This window comes from Etheostoma cragini, chromosome 2 (assembly GCF_013103735.1).
Source record: "Etheostoma cragini isolate CJK2018 chromosome 2, CSU_Ecrag_1.0, whole genome shotgun sequence".
Lineage (NCBI taxonomy): Eukaryota > Metazoa > Chordata > Actinopteri > Perciformes > Percidae > Etheostoma > Etheostoma cragini.
Window position 1 is genome coordinate 26,736,880 of NC_048408.1, and position 19,093 is coordinate 26,755,972.

The window sequence follows — 19,093 nt, forward strand, 5'->3', positions numbered from 1 at the left end:
GTTATACTTGGTGTATGGTAATATCATCGATATTCATCATCATTCATGCACTACGGGACAGGAAGTGTCATGTAAACATGGGAGAGATGGGTTGGGCTGGCTCGTGATAAGGGGCAGACCTCAGAACACCCAAAAAGTTTTTTCACAACTTAGGAGTGACTATGCAGAAAATTTCAGGTATTTCATTAGTCTATATTCTTGACATTCCGCTTCTGGGACTGCTTCTTTGCACATTTAAATCATTTAAGCCGGATATCCGTTGCCTTGGGCTTCCTTTACGTTGGCATTTTAAACTTTTTAGGACGACTATGGTTAAACTTTTCTCAGATCTCTGCAGGGTAATCCAGACAGCCAGCTAGACTATCTGTCCAATTTGGACATCTGGACACAACTTTTAAACATACACGTTTGACCAAAACAAGTTCCTTGCCAAGACTATTTTGCAGTGGCTCTGCGGCTCAAGTGATTGTGATTGGTTAAAAGAATTGCCAACAAACCAGAGCACATTTTTCCCCCGTCCCGGAATGCTGTGTGTACTGGCCAGACCCTCCTGTGCCGCGCTGTGGAGGAAGGTCCGACAAAGCCAGACCATGAGCTTATAGACAAATTTTGACTTTAGAGGGTCCCAGAGATGAGTAAACCACACAGTACACAACAGTACACAGAAACCAGACTAAGTGTAAACAGGGCCAGAATTGCATATGTCCCAGTAAATCAGAGGCATTCAGTGTTATGGTTGCTGGAACCGTATTGCCCGACAAAAACTTTGACATTGAACAATATTGCGAAAGCTAGATTACATTCAATAAGAATGTTTTTAAACATTTAGTACCACATGGAATCTACAGCCAAGTTTCAGTAAAAAACACTGTTCTCCTGAAACACTATGATTTATGCAACCATAACACTTTATAAGAGTATATTCTTTTAACGTTGCTGAATGAAGGACACACTTTTCAAATGTCATAAACCTAATCTGCAATATTTTCTAAAAATGAATGCAATTCCTACTGCCTTGGGCTCACATAAAGAGAAGACAGATACATTTAAAAAATGATACAGAGACAAGCCTAATCTTCTGGTTTGATTCTGGTTTGTTCTCTGTGTATAAAAAACTTTCATCCAGTTTTTACAAAATCTTAAGATTAGGCTCTTATGTAGAATACATTTTACTGTTTGTGTTAGATAGACATGTGCCACTTTAGAGGAAGTCAGTCTCAAGTTAGAATAGCAATAACGTTTTTGTTTGTGTGTGTGTGTATATGTGTGTGTGAGTGTGTGTGTGTGTGTGTGTGTGTGTCCACAGTTGTAGGTGTTTTCGACCCATTACAGTAACATGTGCCGCGCCTCTGTAATCAGCTATTCAGTGTTAGTTCATAGATGTAGCTATTAACTTATAGCTAATTTATTTCTCTAAACTGTGATGTAAACACACACCTTGGGACAATGAGACAGAGAGAGAGAGAGAGAGAGAGAGAGAGAGAAAGACACAGAGAACGAAACCAGAAATAAACAGTATACACTCCGGATCCGCCCACACATACACACACACACACACACACACACACACACACACACACACACACACACACACACACACACACACACACACACACACACGCACACACACACTCACACACACACACACACCCACACACACACACACACACACGCACACGCACACACACACTCACACTCACACTCACACACACACACACACACACACACACACACACACCCTGCTATCTCCCCCGGTCTCTCCCACCATCTGTTTCATCTTCTTCCATGCTGATTTTCCACAGATGGGACCCAAAGGTGTTCCACAGAGCTGGGCGATGATGAGAACTCGGCCATAAAAAAGTGATGTCGAGAGACAAAGCGGAGCAGAGAGAGAGACAAACACAGAACCAAAGACAATTGACAGAGAGAAAGACGTTATTATCAAAGTTTTATGTTCATAAAACAAGGTAGCAGATGGATTATGAATACTTGTATATGTGGAGCCACTCGGAGGAACCCATAATCACTTACAACGTAATTGTATATGGATACGGATATTTCTCCACAATGAATTTTATTACTTTAGCTCACAGCTGCAGATTTTAAAATAGAAGCACACCCGTTTTCATCATCCTATACCAGCGGGTTTCCCCGTTTCAAGTTAACATTTCTTGTGGATTAAATTAACCAAAACCAAAACAGTGAGCTGAAAGAGGGAAACAGCAGAGATTATGAGAATTCTGAGAGGGTTTATGACGACAAGCAATTCCTTTTACACACACACATCATCACTTCATCCATTGTATTTAAAATCTTGACTATTGCCGCTTTTAATGGTACCGTGCAACACACCAATCATGATACAACTTCCTTATTTACTCCTCTTCCTGGTTTTACAATTAAATTAATAACAATGAAAGCAGCTCAACAAATAACAACATGGAGTCACAACTGCAGCACCCTGGTCCTGCCTGGCCTGTTAATGATAAATACATACTGTATAGTACATACTGAACAGTGTTGCTTGAACCTGAATACATTAGAAAGGAAACGTCAGGGAAAATAATTAACTTGAAATATATGGAGGTCAAACGCATGAAAGACCAATATCGCAAACTCAGTTACTGTAAAATCAAGAGCATTTCGAGCCCGGGATACTCTGTGTATATCAAAATGTTTGGTTGCCTTTGAATTCTCAAGTTGAATGTTATTTATGTCACAATACACTTTTTTTATCTCTGTTTGTCCTTCCTGTCACTATATTTCAACAGCTTGCCATAAAACTTTGCAGATGCATTCCTGTTCTCCAGAGGATGAATCCGTTCGGTAATCCCTTGCTTTTCATCTCGTGCCACCAGTAGGTCAATCATTCCCAGTGAAAGTTCTCACCAATCACAGATGGATTGGCAAAACATTTTGCACAGACAACTGTGGCTCGACAATGTTAGCACACTTACCACTAACGTGCTGAACATGGGCCCTGTTTTAACGATCTAAGCGCACGGCCTGAGGCGCATGACGTGCGTTCAGGGCATGTCCAAATCCACTTCTGCCAGTTTGATGGTGGAAAAAAGGGTCTGTGCGCCGGGCGCATGGTTCAAAAGGGTTGTACTTAGTGTCATCATCAATTCCTAGGTGTGTTTTGTGTGTAACACGCAATGAACCAATCGGAGTGTCACCTCCCATTCCCTTTGACAAACAGGCGTGTTTGTACCTTGGCCCGTTGATATTATGATAGACCAGGTTTTTGTTGGTCAATGGCGAGACCACTTCCCGCTGCTACAAGAAAGCAATACGCCAAGAATTCACCTGACCACACCTCCCTGTAAGACCAGCATGCCCATGGCCGCAAAGATGGGTGAGGCTGCATTCATCAACATGTTAGTATTGTCTTCTATGCAGATGTTAGATGTTAGATGTTAGCTCAAAGCAACAAAGTAGCTGCTGGCATGGCAGAGTCTTGTTTCTTGTTATGTATTTTTGTGTGTACAGTTTGTCTCCCCTAAACAATTTATCAGAGTTCCTTTATGACATGTTGAGCTATTTTGATGTTCCATGAACAACAGAAAATAAAAATTCAATGTATCCATCATCTGTTGGCGGGTGCCGATCACCTAGAGCACTGAACTGTTTCTGTCTGTCAGCAGATGTTCCGCTGCGGTGGATGTATTTCTTTATGTCAAACCCTGATGTTGTAAATAAAAGCCCGGACACCGCCTGTACAGCTGCTGAGCCTGTGGCTTTAAAGTGTGAATGCTGGTAATGTGAAGATGAATCGGAGCTGAAAAAGAGTGTGTGTGAATGTGGAAGGGCACTGCTAAAGCCCAGAGTCTCTCCCAGGTCACCTCTTGTGGGGAGAGCATGAGCTAATCCCTTCACATCACAGGTTTGTGCAACCACAAACTAAAACAAATAGTGTTAAAATCCCAATCACAGGCGATGCAAATCAGCCCAGATGTGACACACTGGCTGTTAAACACTGGATGTTTTGCACTTTGTTTTGTTTATTGCTCCAAATAAAACGTTTGTGAGATTTTATGCTTTTAAGCATACTTGTTTGGCACAAATTTTGTATTGCACCCCTGAACTTGTATGCTCAGCATAGCTGCCAAAATAAAGATGTCTAAAAAAACAAAACAATGGAATTTTACAGAGGCTGCGACTAAGTGCTTTGTGATTTACTGTGTTAAATGTTGCAAAATTAATATTATGACAGGGTTTGTATTTTATTTCACAAAACAAAACCTTTTTGGGGTGTAATGAATATTGCCTACTCAGGCTCATAGTGCAACACACAGGCATGCACACACGCACACACCACACACACACACACACACACACACACACACACACACACACACACACATAAGCAATACAATCATTTCACTTACAGGTCTTGTCAATCCATGTTATTCTGAATCTGTTTTTGTGTGCACGTTCATCATTGTGTGTGTTTCTGATTCATTCCATCTGTTTTCATCTATTACTGTTCAGTTGACAAGTGTAGAGTTACTAGAACTCTGCGCTACACATCCCCCCCTCCTCGTAACTCTTTTTATCACATGCTTGACTTTAAATTTAACTCTCGCTCAAAGCTCATCCTTTTGATCTTTACCCTTGACCCAAATGCCAAATCCAACTCCTAAACAAACCCGATCCCACCTACACCAGCCTTCTACGGTAATGTTGACACAAGTTCACTCCAGTTTCTCTTTAAACTGTGACCTGACGTGAGATTGCTGGTTGTAGCACTCAATAAACTCTAACCAAAACCCAATTTTCATTTTTAAAAAATCCTAAAACTAGCATAACCTGGAATAAAGTAGTTAAAACGAAACCCCACCAAAAGACATGAAACAGAACCCAAACCGATCAGGTCAGACCAAATCATGTTAGATTGAAGAACCAGCAGCATATTTTAGGGTTTGGTCATATACTGTTATAATACCTGTTACTCAAAACTCCAATAATACAGTATCCCAGCTAAAGTATTTCATACATTTAGTCCATAAAAAGTAGGTAAGAGTAGTAAATTTGTGCTAATGGGTGTCCTTGGATGTATTTCCCTCATCTTTCAAACTAAGTTTGGACATGTTTACTTTATCGCAGAACTACAGGCTCCTACCACACAGTGAGATCTTCTTCATGTGTTTTCTGTATTTTGTATTTTCACCTCTGTGGCATCTGGTTGGCAGCTCTAGAAGCTGAGCAGGCCGACAGGAAACAGAACAAGAAGAACACAGCCAAAACCCTGAGGGAAAGGAGGAAAGTCTGGGCGAAGGATAGCTACAGTAGAAAGCATGGGACATTTGGGAGAGAGAGATACACCACGACATTGTTAACCAAAAACACACTGACATACCCTGGTGGATTTAGTTAATAACCTACCCCCAGCCACCTAAGACATCATAAATAAATCTGTTGGATGGACTTGGAGTCTATGTTTTCAAGTTTCTGACCCTCTCCTTAAGCATGCTACAGAAGCTTACAGAAGCAGCGAGTTGGTAAAGTGCAGCTGGTGACAAATAGTCCTTATGGGGGTGTATTGGCCATATAATTAGATGTTTTTACCATCACAGACTTCCCTCCACATGGGCTTCAACCGCTGCTACAGGTATAAGTGGCTCCAGGGAAAGACCATTAAAAAAGGATTGACTCTGTTCCTGTTTGACTTCACACAAGTCTGCTTATGAAACGGAATTCCCCCCTCTCAGTTGAGCTTACACTATCATCACATTTTCTGGGTGTTTTGCTTTTTGTGGAGTAGTCAGCTTTCAATGTTTGTTCTTCCTGCACTGTATATATCCCAGATTGCCTTTCAACCAACCTCTGAGATTGTCAGAGGAAGTTGCTGACGTTTTTGGTTTAGTTCTTGGATATAATAAGAAAAGTAGATACCATGTGCCAAGTCCCTGATAGTTGTTTGCTAGGCACTTGTGGTGGAGTCATTCTAATGAAATACGGTTGATGTTGGAACTCAACCCCCAAACAATCCTTCCCTTCCATCAGTGCTTCTTCAGAACGTTAGCATGTACCAGATTTAGCGACTCTCCAGCTTCTGTTGCCTTTCTCTTCATCCATGGCCTTTCCCCTGTCCTGTACACAAGCATGAACACAATAGTTTTATGTGGCTCAGAGTACACTTTGTATGTTTCCCTTTTACAAAGCCAGGGCTGTGTAAGAACTTTGTATGAACTACTTATAACTTTTTTGTAGCACACACAGAAGGGACAGCCAGCGGCATGTAAGGATATTTTCTGAATTTTACAAGAAGTACTTAGATCAGAATCGCCCTTAAACGTGTTTCATGGGTGCCTGGGTGATTCAACTGGTAGAGCAGGTGCCCACATAGAGGTTTAGTCTTCAACGCAGCAGCCCCAGGTTTGACTCTGCCCTGCTGCATGTCATTCCCATTCTCTCTCCCCTTTCATGTCTTCAACTGTCCTACATAAATAAAAGTCCTAACATACCCCAAAAATAATCTTGGGCAACCATGCCCTATGGGTTTGCGGATGCTTCATGCCGCCCACTCGTGCTGTCTGTAGCACCCTTACTAGACTCCACTTTTAGGCAAAAACAAATCCACATGCATGGGCCCACAGGAACTTTGGGCCCCTGGGTACCCGGGACTCTGATGTAAGCTGTCAATGTCTGCTGGATTCATTGATAGTATGCCTGGAAAACAGCACCACATGTTTTAGACTGGATTGTTCCTTGAACTAACCAGGAACTACAGATGGGATGTTAAGTACAAGGAGGGAACTACTTTAATTCAGAAAAAAAAGAAAAATTGAGAAGGAACACAATTTAGTGGATTTGTGATTTGTGTCTGTTTAACTTTTCCTGTATTACTCTTTTAATCTTGTGCTTTTTTATCTGAGCTAGGTTATCTTGACAGGGTCTGTCACAGAGAGACAGAGAGTACGATGAGAATGGGGGAAATGTGACAGAGGCTTCTGCAGAGTGATTTAAGGAGGGAGTTTAAGGGAAGTGATACATATGTATGAATATATAGTTATTTTGGCATGCCGAGTTGGAATGCATGGGACAAATTAAAGGAAAAGCAGTTCTGAGTCATGGACACAGTAGAGAGAGAGAGAGAGAAAGAGAGAGAGAGAGAGAGAGAGAGAGAGAGAGAGTCAACCTGAATTTTTGTTTGAGTGCTGACAGTTCCCTCATGCTCTCTGTAATAAAACTCCAGTCTGCAGTCTTTCTCTCTTAAGTAAGAGTGATGGATGTTGAGTTTAGGGAGGGATGGAGGGGGAAGTACAGGAGGAAAAAAGCAGGGGGGAAGAAAGAAAGACTGACTTCTTATATTCTTTGATGAGAGAAGGGGGAAGAGGTGTGTGTCCTGTGTGTGTGTGTGTGTGTGTGTATGTGGAGAGAGGGAGGGAGAGAGAGTGTATATGGGAAAGAGAGAGAGACAGAGAGAGAGAGGGTGCTGCTCAGTTGGCTCTCCCAGTCTGACAACAGCAGCCGTTCTCCCCCTGCTCCGCTGTGCTGAAACTCCACCAGGTAAGAAAAGCGACCACACTCTGACACGATGTGACAAAGACTTTCTAACAATCCGTCTCACGGCCGAGACAACTCTGCTTAACAATCCTCCGCAGCCTGAAAAAAAAAAGAAGAAAAAAAAGAAAGAACATCCAGGGGCGCATCAGCGTGCTTGCAGAGACGTGCAGGATAGAATAAGTTATTCAACAGTCGCCAACTCAGCAGACGCTTTTTCCAAAAGTTACCTCAAAACATCGCCGTGCATGCGCACGTTTCTTAAAGTGCACGGCGTTTGTGTGTGTGTGTGTGTGTGTGTGTGTGCGCGCGCGTGTGTGTGTGTGTGCGCGTGTGTGCATGTGCGCGTGCGTGTGTGCGCGCGCGTGTGTGTGTGTGTGCTTTATCCGGACTGCAGTTGCATGCCAAAGTGATGCTCTGGCGTTGTAGACGTGGCTTCCTAAATGGGTTAATGATGACTGTGCGATTCGGTTGGGTTATTATGTGGCAGTGAGTGTTCAGTTTATTAGCGGCGTGTTGTCATCATGATCATGGAGCAAATTGTGCACACAGCTCTGGGGAGGTGGTGGTGGTGGGGGAGGGGGGGTTGATGAGGTAACGCGAGGTCACATTTGCCTTCTTCTCAGCTCCTGTCACACAGAGGTGTAAGGAATTTATCAGGTTACCTGCATGTCAACTCTACACACTCTTAATGACATTTGTGTTTAGGATCTGTTTTAATGTGTTGTTATTGTACATTGTATTGTAATGGCATGTAGCCAAATCCACAATAGATAAGAGCTTCAACAGGTATGATTGTTCATGCATGGGGAGTGATCAACAATGTCGAGCCTCAAATCCCAGCATATAGATTTAAATGAAGAGGGTCATATTGGGCTTGTAAGACAAGGCATTTACAGGCATCTCACTCTATGGAATTTCTTCTAAATACAGCTATGGTACACCAGCTAACGTCTTTCACAGTCCCCCATGGCTGCAACTTACGATTATGTTCACTGATGATAAATCTGTTGATTGTGTTCTCGATTAGTGGTTTGTTTATAAAATGTCAGAAACAATTAAAAAAACTCGACCAGTGTTTGCCAACACTCATAAAATGTCAAATATATTCAGTTTACTGTCACAGAGGAGTAAAGAAACAAGAAAATATTCACATTTAAGAAGCTGGAATCAGATCTTTTTTACAAAAAAAATGACTCAAACGGATTACATGATTATCGAAAAGGTTTGTAATTTACTTAGAAGTTCACAACTAACTAATTAAGTGATTCATCGTTGCAGCTGTACACTCACCAACCACAGTGCTGCACAGGCACATTTTAATCTACTTTACATTGCAGCAGCCTCTACTCCTAAGTCAGTACTGTTAAAACAACGACTTCTACCACTAGCGTGGGTAGCTTTGAGGCACATTAGTCCTTGTGTTTCCCTTAAGACCAATGAGTTGCATTCAAGAGATTTACTGTAAGCCCCCATTGGTGAAAAAACTGCAGTGAATCCACAGTTGATAGTTTTAAAAGAAACAAGTACAAATCATATACAAACATGAGTCCTCTAACTTACATCTGAGAGGTTTGAGACATTAATGTTAACATTAGCCAAAAATACTATGGCTTTGAGACAAGACCAAGTAACATTAACTTAAGTGGTCTCGAAAACAAGAACGACCTTGTTAACATTACTACAGCATAGGGCGTCTCACTTCTCCAAATCCTTGATTCGATTACATTTTTGATTCTAAGTTCACGATTCAATTCAATTCTTGATTTTTACTTCTTTTCTTTTAAAAGCACAGGTTGCTATGCCATTTTTAGACTACACTTTTATGCAATATATCTGACCTTTGTTTGCAATTTCCCACTCTACATTGTAAAATTTAAAACATTTATTACCAAAATAAATAATAATGTTAATAACTTATAGTCAATTGGACAATAACCCGCCATCATTTGTACACAGTGGTTGTCCAAGTTCCGAGTTCAGAAATCCGAGGTCTGGGGGCGTGATTCTGACTTTGACCTTGGAAAGCCTGACTTCCGAGAACAAATGCAACGCACTAAAAACCCTCAAACTCTAACTGGGATAACTGGAATGTGGAAATACACCACCAAACAACAAACCTGACCCAAAGATATTGGTTTTGGGATTTAGCTAGCTTGTTGCAGAAGTTATTTTGGAGGAGAGAGGAAGCAATAGCCTTATTATAAAAAAGAAGAATGTAAAAAAGAATGTAAGCCTATTATGTGATGGCTTTTGGGGTCACATGGATTCATAAGTGTCTGCCTTTTGTCTGACTTTATACGGACATACAGTCGCAGCAGACCACCTACTCCATCTACATAACTTTTCCACTCTTCTTCCATTCTGCTTCATTCCACTTCCAGGTTGTGACAGCCATGTTGGCGGTGTGTTTGAGGCTGCTTTTGCTCCTCCCCCTGGCTTTCTGTGTCCCCTCCCCCTCCAGATCTCCTTCCAGAGTCTGTAGACGGTGCTGCGACCACCTGGAGCCGCCAGCAGCCACGGGACAATATCAGCTACCTGAGGTCCGCACTGTCATCAACATGACCATCCTCAAAGGTACCAGAGATGGGCGATTCCAGGATTTTGAAGTATGGGGGACCAATAATCAATCAGTGGGGGTGATACCAGCATTGGATAGCTGTGTAGAAATATAGGAAATATTGGATAGGCTAGAACAACACAATGTAATTCTGCTAAATAAAACACATGAAATTCATTAATTGTGTCATGTGACAAGGGCAGTGGAAACTGGCAGACCAGGGAGCCAAGTGACAGTTCTCTGATTCAATGGAAATCCCAATTGACAGACTGACATTACTCTAACCAAATGAATAGGGGGGCTCATATTTCAGGAGTGAGTCGTAATTGACTGGTACTTCCCATCTGTTTTAGCCTGGAAAAACCCTGACGAACGTCTGGCAAATGTGAGATTTGTTCTGCAAGTCAGTCTGGCCAAGAGCCCATTCAAGCCCATTTCTATTTTTACAAATTGAGGCACCAACCACAACTGTTCAGGTTGTGGTATAAATATGCTTAAAGTGTGCGCAAAAGCTTTGCATATGGCCCTCAGTTACAACTGAGAATGTCTGGTGTCCGCCAGGCTACGTCTGTTTGGCAGATCCCCAGTTTTACGCTTTCAGTTTTGTCTCTAATTTCAATGGGTTGGGAACATGGGAAGTTACCCATTGTCACGTATTTGTCTTTTGCTGTGCTTTAAGCAACAATTTAGTGTTGCGGTTGCATGTTCATTCACCATAATCCATCCCTTCTAAAATATCTGTGTTGCTATCTCCCTGGTTCAAGCTACATTTCCTCAATCAGATCTCAGCTTCTGCTTTTCCAGATGGCAGTGTGTCTGGCATGGTGACTTTTTAATCAGAAGGGTAATCATGCATGTTATAATGAAACAATGCTGCTGAAGGGTGACCGTGCTTTAATGGCTAAGTAGAGTTAAAACGACAAATTAAACTGTCTTTTCATAGAAGATTAGACACTCCACTAAAACAACTTTTTTTTTTAAATTGTTTTCTTCTGAAGGAACCAGATTGCCAAATAACATAGAAGTTAATCACTTGTATGTCTTTCATAGAAAAAGCATATTAACAAATGAATTTATGCTCTGAAGTGAAGGACGTTTAAGGAAGACATTTTAATTGACAATATATATCTCCAAGAGTGTCTGCAAACTGGATTATAGCTCCAAAAACTTTTCCTGTTACAATTAAAACTGAGACAGTTTGTATGAAATGATAATTATATCTATAATATGCATTTGTGTGGTCTTATTTGTTTGTGCAAGTGTGTGTGTTCAAGCCTGATGGAAACACAAAGAGATATAAAAAAAAGTGACAAGAGAAAAGGGATTTACTGTATGATACAAGGATTTTATAAAATCCAAAAACTGCACAATCCCAGCTAGAGAGGGATTTGCGAGAACATGTGTATCTAATATCTGAGCCTTTGCGGCCAACTCAACCAGAGCTGTCCAAAACGACTTGCCATCACACTTTTTCCACTTAATAACCGAACATGCCAAGTCTGTTCTGACCCACGATCAACCCCCGAAACCAGTCCAACTGCTCAACCGTAAAAGGACTATATTTTTTTCTTTCTTTCTTTTTGAGAAAAAAAGGTTATGACCTCAGTTTTTGAGAGCTTTCGACCCCTAAGGCTGATGTGGTGTATTTAAGTCTTGAATTGTTACTCTTCCTTACAAATGAGCCAATCAAACAGTATACAGTGGAAGTGTACTGCAGCTGTGCAATGAGGGAGGTCCCAACAGATGCTTTCACATGGCACTGAACTTGCTTATGTGGCAGGAAACACACATACATGCACAAACACACAAGGACATAGTCACACACTCATGCACAAAGGAACACACTAAGCTTTGTGCAGTTGTGCTGTTGCAATGCACACAAAAAATACACACTAACAAACACACTCTTTCTTCTTTGTGTTGCTATGTCTCACTCACTGGAAAACAAGAAAGCCTGATTTGCTTTGAGTGTGTGTGTGAGTGCTTTCTATGTGTGTCTGTGTGTGTGTGAGCGTGAGCGTGAGCATGAGTGTTCGCAATTGGGTTTCCTCTGCAAAAGCTGCGGTGAATTGATTTAAACAGTTTGACCCAAAGTCAGTCAGCTAATCTCAATTCTTACTGTACTGTCAGCCACATTTCTCAAAAGAAACCAGAAGCCACCAGTTACTGATTAAGGCAACTCTGCACCCACACAGTTTTGACATCACATCTATTCACAGGATTATATGCCTGCTAGCTTTTGCATCCAACAGGCTGAAGCAGGGCAAGTTTTAAACTTGATTTTAGCCTCTAAACATGTTCAAAATGTTATTACCAGTGCTTAGCCATGTGCAGTTGGTCCTTCCAAATGAACACTGTGAATTTCACTGCAGTAGATGCGACAGAATAGCAAAAAAGTGGTGTTAATTCAGCCAGTGATATACCTCTGTTTATTTCCTTTTTTCCGGTGAAGTCAACACTAGTTGATTGTCAAAACTTTTACGCCTTTCTGTCACATTAACTGCTGTCAAATTCGTTTGAGTACAGTTGAGTCTAACCACATGTCTCCGTTTCAGCGTAGCTTGCAATTGATACCACGTTCGCTAGGCACTAGGGTTTAATATTTTTCCTGAAAATTAGATGAATCAGATCCCGGGAAAAGACAACCCATTTCCCAGGAATTCAGGGAAATAGCTCTTTTTATTTATTTACTTTTTTTAGCCCAAGTAATGCATCGATGAGATTCAAATACGCATTCCCAAATCCCAAAATGACATTTCTTATATCAGTTGTATTATTATTTGGGCAAAAGAACACAGTTTATGACCATCATCACCATAGTTTGCAATGATCAATTCTTCTGTGTCATCAGGTGAGCTGCGTCCGTGACATCTGCTGCAGCGCTGACTATGAAATGCCAGGTGGATTGTCTGGGATTTGTCTTCTGAAAACCTAGGCAACCCGTATAAAACTAATATTTTACAGAACTCTATTTTATAAAGTAATGAAATGGGCTAGAGTAAACCATTGAATGATTCCTAAACCATTCTAACAAAATCCATTCTGTGGCCGTTGAGATTTGAATGCAAGGTATCAATTGGTCTCCAAAGTATATTGTAGTGAGAAAATTTTCCTTTCAGACAAAGTACAATAAAATATCATCATAAACATTAGAACAAAGCATAAACAACAGAATAACTTTCTTTTTGTACGTCCTTTGGTATTGCAATATCTCCCCTCTTGCAAAAACATTATAATAAAAATGTTAGGCAGTTCCCGCTCCTCAGTAGAAGTATATAAACGTCATAGATTAGGCTACATTAAAAACAGGTTGTGACTCATCCTTTTAAAACTCCTGGCACGTTCGATGTGAAAGCTTTGCAGCAATTTGTTTCCATTTCTGGAGCTGTAACCATTATAAATGACAATAAAAGCTTAACGGGATTGTGTGCATGTCAGAATGAACTGATCGGTTTTGTCTTTTCTCAGTAAGAGCTGCATTATAGCCAATTGGGGATACAATAATGTAGTCTGTCTGGATCAACCTTGACTAATTTCCATCTCAACTGACAAAACAGTATCTCAAAAACAACATCTTCTTCTTCTGTGTAAAAACATATCATAAAAGCTTAAATATTACTATTTTTCTATTACCCCCAAAGTAAAAAGTGGTGGAAGACGTACTCAGATCCTTTCCTTACTAGTGCAAAATGTTCGAAATAGTAAAAGCAAAACTACTTCTACAATCTGTTGATTATTTTATAAACGTATTATATGTAATGTCTTAATCTGTAAAGGGAGGGTAGTAATTTCAATCTCAAATTAAGTGGATAAGAAGTAATGTAAGGAGTAGCATTAAGTAGAAAGTACTTAAAAAGCAACTTAAGTTATTGCACTTAGTTACTTTCCACCACCAAAGTTAAATAAAAAAAGGAAGAATATTCTTCAGATTTTTTCTGAATCTGTTTCTGCTTGTCAACACAGGTGATAAAGGAGACAGAGGCGACAAGGGTACACCTGGCAAACCCGGCTTAGAGGGACCTCCCGGCGCGCGAGGACCCATGGGACCTAAAGGCCCCAAAGGCCAGGCAGGCACCCCTGGAGATGCCTGCAAGATCCCTCACTCATCCTTCTCGGTGGGACGCCGCAAGTCCCTGCACAGCGTGGACTACTACCAGGCGCTGGTGTTTGACACTGTGTTCGTCAACCTCTACGGCCACTTCAACATGTTCAAAGGCAAGTTCTACTGCTACGTGCCAGGGATCTACTTCTTCAACATTAACATCCACACCTGGAACTTTAAGGAGACCTACCTCCACCTGATGCACAACGACAAGGAGCAGGTGATCCTGTACGCTCAGCCCAGCGAGAGGTCCATCATGCAGAGCCAGAGTGTCATGATGGACCTGGCTCTGAATGACGAGGTCTGGGTGCGACTCTACAAGAGGGAGAGGGAGAACGCCATTTACAGTGACGACGTGGATGTTTACATCACCTTCAACGGATACCTCTTGGCACCTAGCATCCAGTGAAAAAAAAATAAAAAAAATAAAAAGGGAATGAAGTAGGGCTGGGTATCAAATTCAATGCTTTTAAGGGACCGACCGAATTGCCTCTAAAGCATCAAGTATCAAAAAATACCTTGTAATTCAATACCCAATTTCAATATCTCATCATAAGTGAGCAAATCAGCATGCCTCATGGTTCGACTAGATATAATAATGTTGGGGATGTCTAACGTTCCACGTTGTAAAGACAGGTTGGAAAAGCTCCACGTTTCACAGAGACAGGCTCATGTAGAAGGAGCTGAAAAATAAAAAAAAGATCTGTGCCGTAATGTGTAATTTAAAAGAAATTGTTTTATAAAAATTAGTATTGAAAGAAAGTATCCTTTACCAACCGGTATTAAAGTCACAGTAATGGGTATTGGTACCAGTATTGAATATGTGTGAACAGTACCCAGCCCTAGAAGGGAGGGAATAACTCGAGGAGTGGAAGAATCTTTGGATTGGATTTTTTGGGTCGTTTTGCAATGGATACTGCTTCATACCAAGAAAGTAAACAGAGGAGACTGAACTCAACTAAACAGAAGACATTACAGGTTTGGTGCTTATTAAAGTAAAACATGTTCAGCTTGGAGAGGAATATACCGTGCTCTCTTAAATAAGAACTGCCCGAAAAATATTAGTATCAAAAGGAACAATAAAAAAAGAGACAGGGTTGCACAGCACACAATTAGGAAGAATTGTTTACTGCCTTTGCACTAGAATTACACTTTTGTACAAAGTAAATTATTGTTCCTACTTCTGGGCTGTTTCCTCTCCACTCATTTCAGGGATGATGTGCATAAACACAAGTTATACACGTATCAGGAATCCTGCATCTGTGCAATCCATTAGGTATTAGTGCTATGAACAGAGAGGTTAAAATGTGTTTGGTCAGACTGCTGCCCATACCTTTAAAAAGTGTCTCTTTTGTGCACTTACAGAAGCTTTAAAGGGTTAGTTCACCCAAATTGCAACAAAACCAGTGGTCTACTCAACCCTTATGGTGTCTCACACACCTACCATAGGTACTTCAAGACATTTGTCCACCCAATGTGTCCCATTTTAGAGTATTTCACAAGTTCACTCACTTTAAAGAAAGTGAGACCCAACCCCCGTCCATGTGGAGAAAATAATTTAGGAAGTCAGTGTCCTCTGTCAATAAAATATGCTAAAAAAATTACCATTGTTTTTTTAGATTTGGCTCACAATTTTTAAATTAATTAGAAATTTGTCTTCAGTTAAAATAAGATTTTTAATATTTTCCATAGATTAGTCTTTTGAACTCTAGAATTAGTTTCTATGATTTCACATTTGTTCCAAGGACATATATTTATATTGCATCATGCTGCTGCTGATGCAGGCCGTTCAGGTTTTATTTTAGGGTTAAAAAATAGATACATTACATTTTTACAGTCTGAAACAAGAAAACAAACAATTGATCCTCACTATATCATCTAAACCTTTGTTCTCCTGATGCATCACAGGTGTGTTATGTCATGGCTTATGACAAGTCCCATTTGCAAAGAAATCTGAGCCCCGAATCACTTCCTACGTACATCCTAAACTACCAAAATAAAAGACTTCCTCATAGAGATGAACGTTATTGGTTGTGGTACTCAAAGCAATGCATCCTTTCAGAAACCAGAAACTTTTTCATAGGGACTGCTTTCTTCTGAATAAATAGTACCAATGAACACAGTCAAACCTGTAAAACCTTTAATAATTTGAAAAAAGGTTGAATTAAATTAAAATGATCTGCCTAGCTAGGAGCAGGAGGGATAAATCATTTTTCTTGTAATTTTTGGTGAACTAACCCTGAAAATATCCCAACATATCAGAATTAAAAATTAAGGTGCTTTACATCCAAATGCAGGAATGCATTGGGGGATTTAATGAGCAAATCTGATGTATTCCTACAGAGACTTCAATCTGCAGAGCAGTTTGTGTAAATAGCTGTATAATATCTGTCTTTATAGCCTGCTAAATCTGTGCTACCATTTGTGCTGTTAAGGCTGAACTGTGTATGTGTGTTTGTATCTGTAAACAGTATTTCACTTATTCATTAACCAGGTATCTCTTTGTTCTTTGTGACTGAGCAACAAAACGACACTTGATTATGAAAAATTAAACCTTTTCAGAATGAAAAAGTGTATCAGAAGCCTGTGTATTCAAATAAGGTGTCAAAATGTCTTCTTTATTTATTTATTTTTTACCACAAAACACATTCACATTGTTTCATTTCTGCAGGGTAATGTTCCTTTTTTTTATTTATTATAATGCCATCCAGTGACTCGGCTCACAATTAAACCGCTCAATCCTGTGAGGAAAATGTTATTTGACATGTGACCCCAAAAAGGGTCCAACTCTCTTAAAATAAACATCAAACTAGCAGGCAAAACTCCAGAGACAGTGGATCCATGGCGTCTGCAGCATGTCAGCTCCATCTGTTTTGCCATATCTCTCCTATTAGCTGTAATGCGTCCTCAGGGAGGCTTTGCTAGAGGAAAAGCAGACTGCAGCGTTGTAAATACGTTAAGCTTTAAGTGGAGATCTGAAAAGCTCTATTGGGAAACAGGACATCTGAAGAGCTTCGCGGATCATCAGCCCAGACTAGCAGAGGCTGTTCCAACATTCACAGTAGACAAGCTGTTAGTTAAACGAGCACTGGTTGATTTAGATGTGTAATTTTGCCCAGTTCTGGTTTGTCTAACTTAGTTTTAGTATTTGAGATATGTATAACAAGGCATTCTTTGGCACAGCTACTTCGCTTGTTTGTTTCTCTCCTGTGTTACTACACATAGGAGCTTTAATGGCTAAGTCTAAAACTTAAAGCCAAAACTGATGCATGCTCTTCTACATGACACCGCTCAGTAGACTCCTGTTGAAATCACAGACTCCAATAGTCATCATTGCGTTTTGATGGTCACTTATTGATAATAAAGTTCTTCATATGGACGTGCAAAAACCCATGTGTCCATTAAGCTCCATCAACAAACATTTCATCATCCACATTAGCATTGCAGTGTATACTGGATTGGTCAAAATCTCCTCCGATTAACAGCACCCCTCTTACTTGTTGAAAGGACATCACTAAAAATCACATTCGTGACAACAGTAGACAATTTGTGTCCTACACCCAAAACAAAATGAAAATGGCTCTACCAGGAGCGTTTAATAAATTAACGTCCCTGGCGTTGGCAGGCCATTATTTCTAAATGTAAACGGTCACAGTTACAAATGAATGCTTGGTTAGGTTTATGTACAATAGCTACTTGGTTAGGTTTAGGCCACAAAACGGCCAAGGGAAGTTTGGAAAAAGACTGCAGTCTGGGTTAAAATGAGTACATTTGCTAAGTTCCTTGACTTCCATGCAAGCGTACATGATATAATAACTCACTTGAAATAGAGGGTGACGTAGTTCCTTTTGCTCCCTAAACTTCAAATGACTTGCCGTTTACTTTTTTTTTCCAATGGGACGCCGACTCCTCTGTCCGGAGAGAAAGTCCTGTGTTTGTTTGACCCCTCCTCTTCCCCTCACTCCGGACTTTCTGGATGTTAATACCTCATTGTATGTTATTTGATGTTACATGTCTTCCTGCTTTGGTCCCTTCATAATTACTATGACCAATAGAGGGCACCATCTAACAATAAACATAAATATAGGTCGTAATGGCTTCTTACCTATGGGGTTATTTTTTTGGGGGGGTGGGAGTACAGTCTTGAATATTTACATAAATGTGAAATAAGTGTGAGGAATTTGACACCTAAGGAAGCATAAATTGACTAAATGTGACAAAATCACTTCAAATCTAAAGCAATGAAATGCAACAGTGGAGTCCAAAATGATGGGACACACCAGCAGCAAAAATGCATTGAGGACACATGAAAAGAAACGTTCTGCCATGCCCTGCAGAGCCCTGCTACGCCGTGACCTATTACATCTACTATTTCTAGTCATAGTACCATTGTCTTTATTGGGACCTTATTGGGCCACTATTCATCACACCCCCAACCGGCACCTTCCGACACCTAACAAGAACCTGGGTCCGTCCCAGGTTTTTCCCTAAAAGGGAGTTTTTTTCTCGCCACTGTCACACTAAATGCTTGCTCTTGGGGGAATTACTGGAATGGTTGGGTCATTGTAAATTATAGAGTGTGGTCTAGACCTACTTTCTCTGTAAAGTGTTTTGAGATAGCGCTTGTTATGATTTGATACTATAAATGATATTGAATTGAAACTGAATGAACAAGTGATAAAAAACCAAGTGTGTGCCCAAACCCTTTAAAATATTCTCACTCTGTTTTTGCCATTAAAATTATTATGCTGCACTTTAGCATAAACAGACTCGCAGTCAGTTGCAGTGATGAGCTCAATTAGTTTAACTTTTGCAAGGCTGTTGAAAACAACAGTTTCACTTGACTCTGCTAAACAATAAACAATCAAGTGGCCTAAAATCTCTTTCAGTTATTTCTGCTGAGTATAAAACACTTAAAACAC

At 40.4% G+C, this 19,093-nt stretch overlaps 1 protein-coding gene and 1 long non-coding RNA gene across 2 annotated transcripts; both read left to right on the forward strand.

Annotated features, from left to right (window-relative positions):
* Positions 1-4,928: 4,928 nt before the first annotated feature.
* LOC117952665 lies at positions 4,929-16,742 on the forward strand. The gene is made up of 3 exons (XR_004658467.1): positions 4,929-4,938; positions 15,956-15,958; positions 16,107-16,742. It is a non-coding gene; the product is annotated as an uncharacterized LOC117952665 (long non-coding RNA).
* c1qtnf6b (C1q and TNF related 6b) lies at positions 7,376-15,166 on the forward strand. Its single transcript, XM_034884926.1, has 3 exons — positions 7,376-7,515; positions 9,894-10,086; positions 14,033-15,166. The coding sequence occupies exons 2-3, from the start codon at positions 9,906-9,908 to the stop codon at positions 14,578-14,580; spliced, it is 729 nt and encodes a 242-aa protein (XP_034740817.1). The 5' UTR covers positions 7,376-7,515; positions 9,894-9,905; the 3' UTR covers positions 14,581-15,166.
* Positions 16,743-19,093: the final 2,351 nt, after the last annotated feature.